A 14,058-nucleotide genomic window follows, 5' to 3' on the forward strand; every position below is an offset into this window, starting at 1 on the left:
ACTGGAGCCTACCCCTAAACCATCTGGACCCTAAAATGGCCGACACCTCAAAGACATCAGGAGAGGTCAGGGACACCGGCGCAACAGGGGCTCGAAGACGGACGGAATCAGGACAAGGTTTGAGGAGGGAGACATGGAACACAGGATGGATACGCCAGGAACTAGGAAGCACTAGACGAAAAGCCACCGGATTCACAACCTGAGAGATCACATACGGGCCGACAAAACGAGGAAGCAATTTCCGGCAACCCACCAGGCGAAGATGACGTGAAGACAACCAGACCCTAGAACCCACCACCAGAGGGGGAGCAGCTCGACGTTTGCCATCCACACGGGCCTTCATAGAAGCCTTTGCTTCAGTGAGATGAACCATCTATAAAAGTTGGCGAATCCCAAAAAAGCCTGCAAGGACTTGAGTGTTTGAGGTACTGGCCAATCTAATACTGCTTTGACCTTAGATTCGTTCATGGATAACGCCCCAGGGGTAATGTGGAAACCCAGAAACTCAACAGACGTTTTATGGAACTGACATTTCTCAGGTTTGGCGAATAAGGAATGTTCTCTCAGACGGGATAGTACTTCTCGGACATGCTTTACATGGTCATCAAGACTACGAGAAAAGATTAAGATGTCGTCCTAGTACACAACCATGTATACATCCAGAATATCCCTGAATATGTCATTCATGAATCGTTGGAATGTGGCAGGGGCATTACATAGGCCGAAGGGCATGACTAGATATTCATATAAGCCGTAACGGGTACAGAAAGCAGTCTTCCACTCGTCTCCCTCGCGAACGCGCACTAAATTGTATGCGCCGCGTAGGTCAAGCTTGGTGAAAATAGAAGCATGTGATAAGTGATCTAGAAGTGGTGTGATTAACGGGATTGGATATCTATCCTTTTTTGTGATAGCGTTAAGACGCCGATAATCCACACAAGGACGTAAATCCCCCTCCTTCTTGGGTACAAAGAATATAGGGCTTGCCGCTGGTGAAGTGGAGGGGCGGATATGTCCTAAACGAAGGGCGTTCTGTACATACTCTTTCAATGCTTGTTCCTCCGAAGGGGACAAGGAATAGATCATGCCCGAAGGAATCGTGGAATCAGAGAGTATTTCGATTGGGCAGTCATAGGGTCTATGTGGAGGAAGTACCTCGGAAGAGCCACGATCGAAAACTGATTCGAATGCTTTGTACTCAAGTGGAATCCCAGACACCAAGCCCCCAACAGTATGAGAATGCACAATCTCTGAATCGTCAACAGTCAGCGTGAGTTGAGCTAAGGCTCCCAAGGCCCGAGAAGGTGTGTCAGTGGTTTGATGGACCGGAAGACAATAATTCTGACAGACCTCGGACTCGAAGAGCACAGTGCCTGACTGCCAATCGATCAGCGGATTGTGTTCACGTAACCATGGAATCCCTAATATGATACCGAATTGAGGTGTGGTAATCAAATCAAAACTTAAGGTCTCTGTGTGAATTTCTTGTATGTTCAACAAGAGAGGTGCGGTTTGGTGTCTAACAGGACCAGAAACTAACGCAGAGCCGTCTACGGCTTGGACATGTTCAGGTCGTGTTTTTACCACTAAAGGTAGGTTGAGGGAATGGGCCAAATCAATGTCTATGTAATTACCAGTGGCACCTTAATCAATGATGATATTGACTGCATGAAGAAGGCCTGTAGAGAGACATAAAGTAGCCTTTACAGAGATGGGTTGAACACGAGCAAAGGCAAAAGGGGTACCCGGAGATGATGTCGGAACACTCGACCTGTTCTCCGGATCTAAGGTCGAGCTGTCCGAAAAACCTGACTCTTCTTGGAACGTCGAGGACACTCTTTCACAAAATGTCCAGTGGTGCCACAATAAAAGCAGGCATTATCCACCCTCCTACGTTCCCTCTCAGATGTTGTAATAGGACTACGTAAACCTCCCACTTGCATAGGTTCTTCTGTACTGGGAGCCGGAGTACTAGCAAGAGTAGGATGGGAAGAGACCCCCAATTCGGCTCTACGCTCCGATCGCTGTGCATCTATCTGCAGGGCGAGATCAACCAATTCCTGATACTGAGTGGGCACAGAGGGGATTACTGCTAAAGCATCTTTCATGGTGTTACTCAACCCCCTATAAAAGACCACCGCCCGCTTGTTTTCTGGCCATGATGTTTCAGCAACTAGTTGATTGAACCGGGTGACATAGTCTATCAAAGTCCTTCTACCCTGAGTTAATTCTAACAATTCCAAACCCCGAGACTGTGCCTTGTGTCGGGTATCGAATACTCGAGACATTTCCAGAACCAACAGATCAAAATCATAAAGGACTGGGCTATTATTCTCCAGCAGGGGATTAGCCCAAGCGGCAGCTGTCCCGGCTAAATGGGAAAGGGCGAAAGCGGCTTTAGCTGTGGAAGTAGGAAAGGACAAAGGTCTGCATAAGAAATGTAACTTGCACTGATTAACAAAGGTTCTGAATTTCTTGGGTTCACCTTGATAGCGTTCAGGAGCAGCCAGGGGGGAAGGGGTTGGGAGGACCACCGAGGTTGGGACTGTAGTAGCAGCCAAGGGAGGAGGAGTAGTTGAGGAGCTAGCATCTCCAAACTCAGGGTCTGCGGGAAGGGAATGCTGAACACTCTGTATGGAATCTAACCTTTGGTGGATCACCGTGTTCGCGGCGGCCATATCTGCCCTTAATACTGTAATTGCCTGGACTAAGGCAGCTATGGGTTCTTCCGTGGATCCCTGCATCGTCCAACACAACTAAACGGCTTCTCAGTCTGTTCTGACTTGAGAGTCGTGTAGACCGATGAGACCTCCGTCCCCAAGTGACGCACAGGGGAACTAATAGAAACCCGCTGTGCGACCTTTGAGGCCACAGGTGAGAGATGTCTTCCCAGATCCACGGAACCTCTGGAACACCGATGCTGCTGTCAAAAGGGAATGAGGTTGAGTACCAGGCAATTACAATACAATCAGGTAAACAATAGGATCTAAAGAGTCTTACCTATCTGGTGTTGGGGAAACCCAGGTAACCTAGTAGAGAGGTTCGAGATTCAGAAGATGCGGCGGTCCCTGGAATAGTAGAACCGCAGGTGAGCGTGGATGTAGGGTTAGCCACCTGTAGGAGAGAGGGCTTGACTTGAATCCCAAGAAGGGAAATGGCGTAGAAGTTCAGCAAGGTATCAAGGGATGATCCAAAGACAAGTCGAGGTGAAGTCCAAAATCCGGCAACAGGTAAACAGTTCCAAGCAAAGGTACAAAGGGGTGTCCGAAGGAGTCCGAGGTAGAGTTCCGTGATCAAAGTAACAAGGAGCGATTCGTAACGCCAAACAGGGTCTGAAGACAGCTGAGAAGCAATGAGCATTCTGTCTCTCAGACCTTTATACTGTGTGTCTCTGGGTCATGTGACGTCTCTGGGTCATGTGACATCCACCAAGGTCACGTGAGGAACGCCACACTGGATCACGTGACCGACGTGAAGACGTAACGCCGCCCCTTCTGCTATACGTTCTCCAAGGCAATTGCCAATGCAGAAAGGGTTGCAATCGAGCCCGTACACCAAAACTGGTACGGTATTTTCGGTCCTTTGGGTGCACCGAATCACCTGAGCCTCGAACCGTGGGAGGAGATGTTGGGGGAATGTGTGCGGTGTTCTGATGTGGAGTGGACTGGTGTGCAGAGGATCGCCTAACAAAACACTCCTCTGACATCTGCAACCTCCTAGAGGACCTTGACCTAGATGTCATCGTACAAACCGAGACACTGCCAGCTCTGTCACAAGTTTTGACACTCTCCTCCCTGAGGGTTACAAGATCCTCTCTAAACCCAGGCCTAACCAACCTTGGGGCGGAGTGGCCCTGATCTTCTCTGGGTGGGTCCCTGCTACAATCATAACCACTCAGGCCTACTCCTTTTTTGTATGCCTTGTCTGCAGGCTTGGTGTCTCTTGGTGTCCCCCTGGCCAGGTCTCCCACTTCCTCCCTGAATGGGCTGACCATACCTCTTCTCTCCTGACCTCCTACTCCAAGCTTATCCTCTTCGTAGACTCCAATATTCACCTCAACTCCCCTGATGCAGCCTCTGGGCTCTTATGCAACCTCTGTGACTGTCTTTCCCTCTCCATTGTTCCCTCTGATCCGATGCACTCTGCCGGACACACCTTGGATGGTCTAATCTACTCAGACATCCCCATCTCCAACACTCTCATTACTCCTCTTTCATGGTCTGATCATGCTCCCTCTCCTCTCGCCTGGACCTCCTTGGTCCCCTGGTTAAGCTTCCACCCACACTACCAGCCTCCTTCTTCATTCATCCGATGAAGCAAGTGTCGGTTGCTGCTTTTCCCACCATCTTCACCCCCCACTACTGCCACTGACTCTGACCCTGACACAGCCCTTACTAACCTTCAACTCTCCATTTCCAACACTCTGGACATCCTTGCCCCTCCCATGAGGATCCACATGAAACCTGCCTCCAAGTGAAACTCCTGATATGACTCCGACCTGGCCACTCTGAAACACAAGTGCAGAGAAGCTGAGCGGAAGTGGCAGGCTTCAAGCACATCCTCTGCCAAACTGGCCTGCCGCCTGCTCTAAAGGCAATACAGACTCTCCATCTGCTCAAAGAAGAGGGCATATATCCAAACCTGCATCTCTGGGAACAACATGGCAGAACTTTTCAAAATCTGCAAGGAATTCACCAACCCTACTGCAGTCTCCACTTCTCCCCTGTCCTCCTGCACTTCTCTGGCTTCTCACTTCATTTCCAAAACTCAGGACATCCTCTCCTCACTCTCCTCTACTCCACACCCTTCTCCCCCACCTTCTCTCAGGCCTCCCTTGCCCCTCTCCTCCTCTCCTACTCTCCTCTTTTTCTCCTATGAGACCTGATGAGGTTTCTAGACAAGTCTGCTCTATGAAGGTCTCATCCAAACAGGTGCGTCCCTCCTCCTACAGAACTATCAAAGACAACATTGTCTCCCTTGCTCCAGCCTTGGCCAATTTCTGCAATCACTATTTTGCCACTAGATCCTTCCTCTCACTCCTCAAGCACTCCCTTGTGCACCTTCTCTTTAAAAAGGCCTTCTGCCGACCCTTCCTGTCTGGCAAACTCCATTATCCCGATACTGGGATAAGTCCTGAAGAAGATGGCCATCTCCCAGCTTATCTACCACATGGAATCTTTTGGTTCTTTCTATGACCACCTGTCTGGCTTCAGAGCTGTCAGAGGCACGGAATTCACTCTGCTGAACATCCGTGAAGACTTGCTCACTAATCTCGATTCCAGCTCTCCTTCCATTCTCATCCTTCTATTCTCATCCTTCTTGACCTTTCCTCTGCCTATGACATGGCCAATCATGTCACCCTGATAAAGCGGCTCTGTGACACCGTTGGCATCACAGGCCTGGCTCTGGACTGGTTGTCTTCCTTCCTTCCGGACCAACCTTCCCAGGTTCAACTGGGCCCTTTTCTCTCTGCCATCTCACTCTCCACCTGTGCTGTCCCTCAGGGCTCTATCCTCTTGCCCTGGCTTTTCAATACCTCCCTGACCCCTGTGAGGAACTCATGGTGACAACAAGTAAGATGGACACAAGTGATCACATTTCAAGTGTGTTTATTGAACAATTAAAGTTGTATGCGGGTTGGAAAAACACCTAACATGAGCAAGCTTCAACCATCAAATGAAAAATAAGGCAATCCTAGTGACGTTGTGTCAAAATAAAGAAGGCCTACACTAAGAAACTTATTTCCAAACCTCACAACTAATACAAAAAGGGGTGTGGTATAGTTATCAAGAAAAGAAAGAAGTGTTCTCAAATAATATGTCAGGCTGTGGTAGCATGGGTCTCCCTTCCCCACGTTTTGGACAAAGGGTAAGATGGGAGTTTGGAGCACAGCACAGTGTTGGGCTTCTCCAGTATGAGACGGCAGTTCCAAACGACAGTTCTCAGGACCGTCAATCTCTCAGTCTTGTTTTCTAGAAAGTCTCTTGCCTTCGAGGACTTGATGTACTCAACTAACAAAACCAAATACACAGTCTCTTTTCCAGGGGCTTTGGGTGACGACTTTCACCCCGGGATTCCTCTCTTCTGGGTGCAAATCCCTAAAAAGGTCTTAGATGATATCAAGACCGCATATAGCTATGTTTTCTCACTTTTGAGAGCCTCTCTTGTTACAAAAATAAAGTTCCTTTTACAACTGAAAGTTTGTTCCCACTATTTGCTGGCTGATGGGTTCACCCCTGGATCCCCTCTGCTGGGCGCTGACCCTTCTCAATTGTTTTCACAGTTCAAATAGGGTGATGGCTTCACCCCCGTGTCCCCCCCTTCCTTCTGGGCGTTGACCCTTCACGTATCGTATTCCTTAATTTCAGTGGTCGAAGTGAGCGGGAGGGAGCGGTGCTCCTCTACTTTTTTTAAATTAAGTTTTACTGCTCCTATACTTTTATTTTAAAAGGAAACCATTCCGGAACGGTTTCGTTTTAAAATAACAGTGTAGGAACAAATTGAAACTTGTTCTTTCAGTGCACTACACTGAACATTCCCTTGGACAGCAGGTGCACGTGTTTGAGGGTTTGTATTGTGTGTGGGAGGCGGTGTGGTGATGGGGTTTGTGGGGAGTGGGTGCAGGCTAGCAGGGAACATAGTTCCATTACTTCTTTTCGTACACTTGGACCACTGCTTAAATGTATATGTTAGTTCTTTTCTTGAAGTTTGGATGATAGCTTCACCCCTGGATCTCCCTCGGCCGGGCCCGGACCCCTCTTGACTGATAGTACTTGGGTGATAGCTTAATCTCTGGTATCCCTCCTTCGGGTTCACCTCTGCTAACTTCACATTTGCATGTATTTGAGTGATTCACTTCCCTTGTTTTCTCATATGGCGGGATTCGTCTCCCTTGCTTTCACAGTCACTGCGGGATTCACTACCCTTTCTTTCAGTTAACAGATTGTAGATCAAGGTCTTTCGATTGTACAGGGATTTTGCTTGACCTAACGCATGATCACTTTGACCTTACTTGTTGGCCTTCCTACGGCCTTCTGGCATCTGTAGTTTCCTTCATATGGGGATATTGACCAGCGTCTCTTGAGTTTAGCACCCACGTGGTGCCAGTCTCCCTCTTTAGCTGGACTCCCCTTAACACTTTTTACAGTTCTTTTAAAGGTTGTTGCACATGGTTCAAACTTGCCACTTCTGTGATTATCATTCAACACAGCCCGGTTCTTATCGGCTCTCTCCTCGACTCACTGGCTGTGACAAACCACTTTGCTTTTTGGCTTCTCTGGAGTCAATGCCGGTACCACGGGTGCGGGCGCTACCCTCGCTCTTGCTTATTGCCATAAGCTTGCCCCGTGTACTGTTGACATCTGCTGCAATACACTTGTGCTACTGTTTGCAGTCTTAGGCTCTCTTCCACAAAGGTTTTGTGGGTCTGGGACGAAATTGGCAAGGTCATTTCTTGCCTTGCCACCCTCGCGATTCCTGACGCCTTTCTCCTTCTCTTGGATTGCCGCGCCTGATTAGCCGTCTCATCGTGCTGTACTCGCCTTGCTCGCACTGTGCTCTTTGGCTCCCCCTTTTATCCCTGTGGGGAAGGGAAAGGGTGTTTCTGATCAATTGCCTGACTTTGCCTAAACCTTGTATTAGGACATGTCAGGTAAACGGCTCTAGTGTTAGTTCGTTGTCCTTTGTGCTGTGCAAAAGTGTTTATGTTGGAAGAGGGGAGGGGCAGTGGTTTGAAATGTCCTACGTGTGAGGATGGGGAAAAGGTGTTAATGGAAGGGGGATACTGCGTCTCACCCGTCGATGTCCCACTCCCCGAGGACCGCCCATCAAGGTGATCCTCCCTCACTGGTCCACCACCAGGAACTGGATCCAATATTGATGGCCGTGTCCTGGCCACCTGGATGACAGATCCCCAGGGACCAGCTAGGGAGACACCTTCTGGTTTCTCACACCCCTCTAGCCTATTTGATCTCCACATTCTCTCCTAAATTCCAGTGTTATGCAGATGGCACACAATTCTCCTTCAAGCTACCCTCACCCGCCTCTTCCTCTCTCATTCCTGACTGCCTTTCTGCTATTCAGGCATGGTGCACTACTAATGATCTCTGCCTCAATGCCAGTAAGACAGACATCCCTCTCTCCTTCCCACACTCTCGCCACCCACCTTGGGCCCCCTCCCCCTCCTGTGAAGCAAAAAACCTTGGTGTCATCTTCGACTCTTCTCCTTCTCTCCTCACATCACGGACCTTGCCAAGGAGGCCCACTTTGAGCTGCACCTCCTCAGAGGCATTCTCCCTTTCCTCACCTTCCCCCAGAAACTCAATGTCTCCAGATCTCTGGGTCTTTCCAGGCTAGACTACTACAACAGCCTCTTCCTCAATCTGCCTAACTCCTCCCTTCTCCCCCTTCATCTTATCCAGAATAGGACTGCAAGACTTATCCTTGGCCTCAAGCCCAGGGACCGCACCTCTCCAACCCTGAAATCTCTCCTTTGGCTCCCGGTTGCTGTGAGGATCAAGTTCAAGACTTTCTGCATCATCCACAAGGCTTTCTGGGGCCTGGGACCACGCTACATCCAACTCTCTCTCCTTAAATGTCTCCCTGCTACAGCCCTTCGGTTGTCTAGCTCTAACTCTTTGTGATATGATATGGTATTTTATTTATAGATCAGACGCTTTTCCCAGCAGAGAGTGGGGGGTAGATCACTCTCCTCCACAAGTGCCTCCCTCTAGAATGGCCTCCCTGCCCCTCTGATACTTGAGCTGGATCTCCTAAAGTTCTGGAAGCTCCTCAAGACCTCCCTTTTCTCTTCTTACTCCCCCTTCCCTCTCCCCTGCTAATGTCCCTGTCTTCCCTAGACTGGCGGCCTAATTCCTGCAGAGTTATACGGGGATCAGCCCTGTCCAGTATACCCCTGTACTTGGGTCTCCCTTGACCCCCCTGATCCCTCATCCTGCACTTGCCCTTATGTGTCCCCCCTGTCCCGCACTTATCTGGCTGCCCTGCACCATTGGAGCCATTACAGGCCCTTACCTCACACTTAGCTTGTCGACCCCCTCCCCCTGCATACTCTCCTTCTCACTGGCCCTTCCGCCCTGTTTATGCACTCCCCTCCCCCTGCACTTCTTCTTACTGCACTCTGAATGTCACAAGGCCTACTAAGATTGCTACTTTTTGTCCTCCCTGTTCCCCCACCCTCTTGCCTTATTACGCCTCGAAACACTTGTGTATAGGTGCATTATAAATAACCAATAAATAAAATAAATAAATAAGTGCATTTTGCATTATATCACACCCAGAGTACCTTGCATGAAGGGGGCAGGAAAAGGAAGAGAGCCCTAACAGAAACCAAGATGGTGGCACCCTTTTCTATTCTAACCTTCCCTCTCTGGCTACTCTAACTCTCCCACTTCCCGTGCCTGCAGGCTTTAAAAACCATCTTCTGAATGGAAACCCTGATATTGGAGTGTGTGTAGCTGGCCCTGCTTGCAAAGCTGGCGGTGGTGTGGTATTAAATTGCTGTGGCTGTATAATTGTGTGTCCTTAGCAGTCATCGTGCTACAAGCAAGCATGTCTTACATCTCAAGACGTACAAGCCATCATACTGACTTAGGCATATAAATATAATTTAGATCAGGGGTGCAGAAGATTAGAAAGCCACCTCTGCCTGCAGGAACGTTGTGAACCAGCAGCAGTCATCGATGCTCACAGGTTCATTGAACCTTCTCTGTGACACTAGAGATGGTGCTAAAAATGTCAAGAGACTGGTCACAGCCAAGCGACATGTGTACAGTATAATTTACACTTCAAAAGGTGTTATTGTATTTTCAATAGAGGTGACATATGTAATGCCAAGCCCTCACAGAGGGAGACAGTCACCCTCATTACGACCCTGGCGGAAGACCATGTTACCACCCCATTACAAGGTTGGCGGGGCGGTAATTCCCCCTTCCTCCATGGCCCTTTCCCATTCCCATTTTTGCCCCATAGGGCTCAATGGGAATGGGGAAGGCGCTAAGTACGGTGCCGCAAATTGCGGCACCGTACTTAGCACCAAGGTCCCTTTGCGGGTCCCTACTTTAACGGCTGGTCTACACCAGCCGTTAAGGTCGGGTCCCACAAAGGGACCTCATAATTAGGCGCTAACAGGTTAACGGCGCCGCAGCCTTTTACGGCGCTGTTAACGCATTAGCGCCTGGGTCGTAATGAGGCCCAATATGTCAAAATTAAATGTCAAAGTAAGAAAGTATCATTACAAAAGTAAACGACAAGGCTGCAGGTATGCTATCATTTTGGCATGGAGCATTTATGAAAAGGGCTCTGATTAGTAGCCCTCTCTTTCAGACACAGAATAACCTACATCATTTTATTTGAATACACATAGAGACCAGACACTTTCACACCCTTACAGATGGCAATTCCTTATGAGGTGCACCACTTTGCCAGGCCTCTCACTTTTTTGAGTCACCATGTCCGGGGTTAAAAGGGAACTTTTTGACGGGAGGGGATCCCATTGAACCGTATAGACGGGTAAATGCTTGGCAGGTCAGGGGACTAACTCCTGCTTTATCCACTCTATTGTGTTTACTCTGACCAGGAGGTTATGAAACAAAGCATTATTTATTCATTGCCAAAGTACACGTTTCTCAAAGTAAAAAACGAAGACCTCTTGAATTTGGCAATTGTGAATTCGTTGTTGCAAGTCAGCACCCTGGATTTCATGGTAAATGTGCAACTACTGGGAGGGGGGGAGGGGAGGGGGGGAGGGGCGGCCATTTTGGAATGGGCTGTTACTGGGGAGACGGAAGCTAGCGGCCATCTTGGAAGGGGCAGTTACTGGGGAGACGGAAGGTAGCGGCCATCTTGGAAGGGGCAGTTACTGGGAGTGGCATTTTGGGATGTGAGTGACAGAGCCCTTGCATTTAGGTAACAGTGGTGGCGCTATTGCCCTGGTTGGATCCCAGGATGTTTTTCTATCCCCGGGCGGCGTCACAGAGCCCTGGGGGAGCCAGGCGGCGGCACCCACTGCAGGGCGCCCCTCCGCGAGTCCCTCTTCTGTGTCCATGCCCGGGCCGGAAGTGCGGCGCTCCTGGAGACCGGCTCGGGCACCAAACAATGGCAGAGTGACAGGCGGCCCAGGCAGATCCTCTGTGCGCGTTCCCACCGGACATGGAGTTCCCGTTTGACGTCCACCGGCTCTTCCCGGAGCGCATCTCCCTCCTGGACCAGAACCTGCGCCCCAGAGCCTGCAGGGGGTCCGCGGGCAGGTACTGAGCTGCTGTGACGTCATTACGCTGTGACGTCACCCCTTTGTAGGGAGGGACCTTTCCCACTGTGACGCCGTGAGCTGGGGCAGGAGAAGGGGACAGCAGCCTCGTGACAGTGACATCTTCCCCATGTCCCAGCTGGACGTCACCCTGCGTGCACCATCATCACTGACATGACGTCATCAACACTTCCACTGTAAAGTGCATGCGACAGCATCATCTTCTAGGACCACTGATATCCTCCCAGTGTCTCATAAACGTGCCAGTCGCATTATCATAGGCTCTGACGTCATAGACCCTCAGTGACATCACACACTGCGTTTGCCATTCATTAACAGGAGAAAGCCACCCAGTCCTGTTTTGTTCTTGAAATTCTGGGCTGGATTTGCCTTTTTTATTTTACATTTAGGACAACAAATATCTCAATTCCAAGAAAAAAAATAGGACTGATAGCTTATTTGCAAGCTCTTGGTATTTATGTATGTATAGGAGCAACAGAGCGCTGAACAGGTCATAGAGCATAATATTGGCGGTGAACAAAGTGAACATTGGTGGTAATTATCCCAGTATAAAAATGTAGTGTGCCCAAGCTAGTCGAGCGCTATGGTTACAACCAGATGCATAGACTATTCGAGGTATACCTGGAAGGTCATGGAGAAAGGGGATCATTGTCAGGGACGGAACGACCGACCTGCTCTGCAAGGGTCTGCTCCTAACATGGCACTACTGTTGTTATTTCCTATTCTTTTTCAGTTGTGCTTTTGGGTTTGTTTTGTGCATTTTGACTTCTTGTTTATTCCTTCTATGCATTTGAGAGTCACTGGGTGAGAGGAGGAGTATTAAAGACAAGTCCCTGTTTACACACACTCCAGAATGAATACAACCCTCTAGGGCAATAAGCCAGGAGATAGCTTGCAAGGATAACAAGGCTTAATTGTACAAAATACAAACATCAGCAAAGGACTCGGCTGCTTAAGAACGTTCTGCCTTCAGAATACACGTCACAGCCATTTTAGGGGCCACATCATCATAGATGACATCGCATAAAGGGTCTAAGCCCACACAGTTCATTGGGCGTACGGTATACACAAGCCTGCTCCATATGGGATGCCAGGCTACAATTGGTTGGTTCCTTTGCAGTCGATCAGGCTCCACGTGGGTCAGCTAGGCTAGGGTCATCGTCGTGAAGTGATGGTCAGGTCGCTCATGAGATACATTGTTAAATCTAAGCTAGCATACAAAGCCTACTACGACATCACTGTGGCATGCACCTGGGAGGTTTGGGGATTGGTGCCAAGGGGAAGGGTGGAAGAAATGCAGTCATACTGACCCACACATTCTGGACTTTGTTGATACTGCTCCTCTTGCGCTCTAGGCTTCCAGCCTTGCTTCAATCTATAATTCCCTTTACCTAGTGTTACAAAGGATGTACTTGTAATTAATGGGGACTGCGCAGAGCCTGTTGTCTCATAACCTTGCAGAGTGCATTCCTCACAACAATACTAAATGTTTGCAGCAGTGAACTTCTGTGAGAACTGGCCATGCGGATTCATTCTGCCTTAATGATGATGTGCCTAGTCAAATATTTACATGGAGCTGAACTAGTGCAGCGCGGTCATGCAAGCCTGTATTTTTGTCATAACTACAACCTTTCGTTTCTCTCCGTGTCTCCTAATGTTATGCGTCTGCTGTTCACGCTATATTACCTCCGCACTGAGTTTCATAGTGCGGTTCTCTCCCCCCTAATACACTAAACTTTCATAGGGGATTCTCCTCCCCTTAAAGCGTCTAGGAGGGTGTGATATACTAATTTCCATCATAACATTCCCCCTTTCATTACTTCTACTGTAACAAATTCTCCTCCCCCATATTTACGCTCATTTTCCCATCTTACTGCTTCTTCAGATGCGGGTGTTCCCTTTATTGGCATCCATGCCCTACACACATCTTAAGCTCTCCCCTGATTGCATGTATTGCTCAGGTGTACATGTCATTTAAATGTATCCTCCATCCCCAGCCAAGTCGACCCACACTGCTTTACATTTTTGGGGTCAGGGGGAAGGACAATGGTTGTGTGATATAAGCGGTCAACTATGTCTTATACCGACGGGCATTAGGACCATGTGGTGAACAGGGTGTGGTCATTTTTTACTTCTATTTCTTTTGTATCATGAGGTGCTTTAGTACTGCCAATAGAAACCATCATCATTGCGCTATTAGGTACTGCTTTGGCACAACACCGGAGATCCAATTGGCACGTGCATAAAATCACCAAGACAAACACGATGATCAGCACCAACATTTTCACCAGTGTTCCAAGCCATGATGGGGCCCAGCTGAAGGACTGGGTAAACCAATCTTCTTCCTGAACGCCAGCTTCTTTTTTCATTTTCACCCCTAGCTCATGCACTGCTGCAACGACGTGCGAGACAATGTCCCGTTTTCAAGCACCTTTCAAGGTACGAATGGGCAACATGAACTCCCAAACTTTTTGCAAACACCTCCTTCCAAAGCTGTCAGTAGATCCAACACATACCTATTTTGCATTGACATTAATCTAAGTCCCTCAGCTCCACCTTTATGATGTTAAATCCTTGTTCGGTATCGTTAGCCAACTGGATCAGCTCCCATCGGACGATTTGGAGCCATTTTGCATTGGCTCGAGTTTGTTTGTTTGTTTATTTTATTTATATTGCGCACCTGACCCAGAGGTAATTTGACGCTAGAGGATAGTAAAGGTTACAGGCATATTTATAGACAGTTGGGTAAATGAATACAATTTACACATTCA

The 14,058-nt window shown here is 48.7% G+C and overlaps 1 protein-coding gene across 5 annotated transcripts in view; it reads left to right on the forward strand.

Moving 5' to 3' along the window:
- The first annotated feature begins 10,916 nt into the window (after positions 1-10,916).
- The window catches only part of ATAT1 (alpha tubulin acetyltransferase 1), a 254,055-nt gene continuing 250,913 nt past the window's right edge, over positions 10,917-14,058 (forward strand). The window contains exon 1 of one of the 5 annotated variants that reach the window (XR_011283234.1): positions 10,917-11,267. Coding sequence is in view for 4 of the 5 variants with exons in the window: in XM_069635327.1 (XP_069491428.1) it covers positions 11,170-11,267 (98 nt within the window). In the remaining variant the exon portion in view is untranslated. The remainder of the gene's footprint in view (positions 11,268-14,058) is intronic. The other 4 variants (XM_069635327.1, XM_069635326.1, XM_069635328.1 and 1 more) reach the window with 4 other exon arrangements.

This window comes from Ambystoma mexicanum, chromosome 13 (genome assembly GCF_040938575.1).
Source record: "Ambystoma mexicanum isolate Mex_15411 chromosome 13, UKY_AmexF1_1, whole genome shotgun sequence".
Classification (NCBI taxonomy): Eukaryota; Metazoa; Chordata; class Amphibia; order Caudata; family Ambystomatidae; genus Ambystoma; species Ambystoma mexicanum.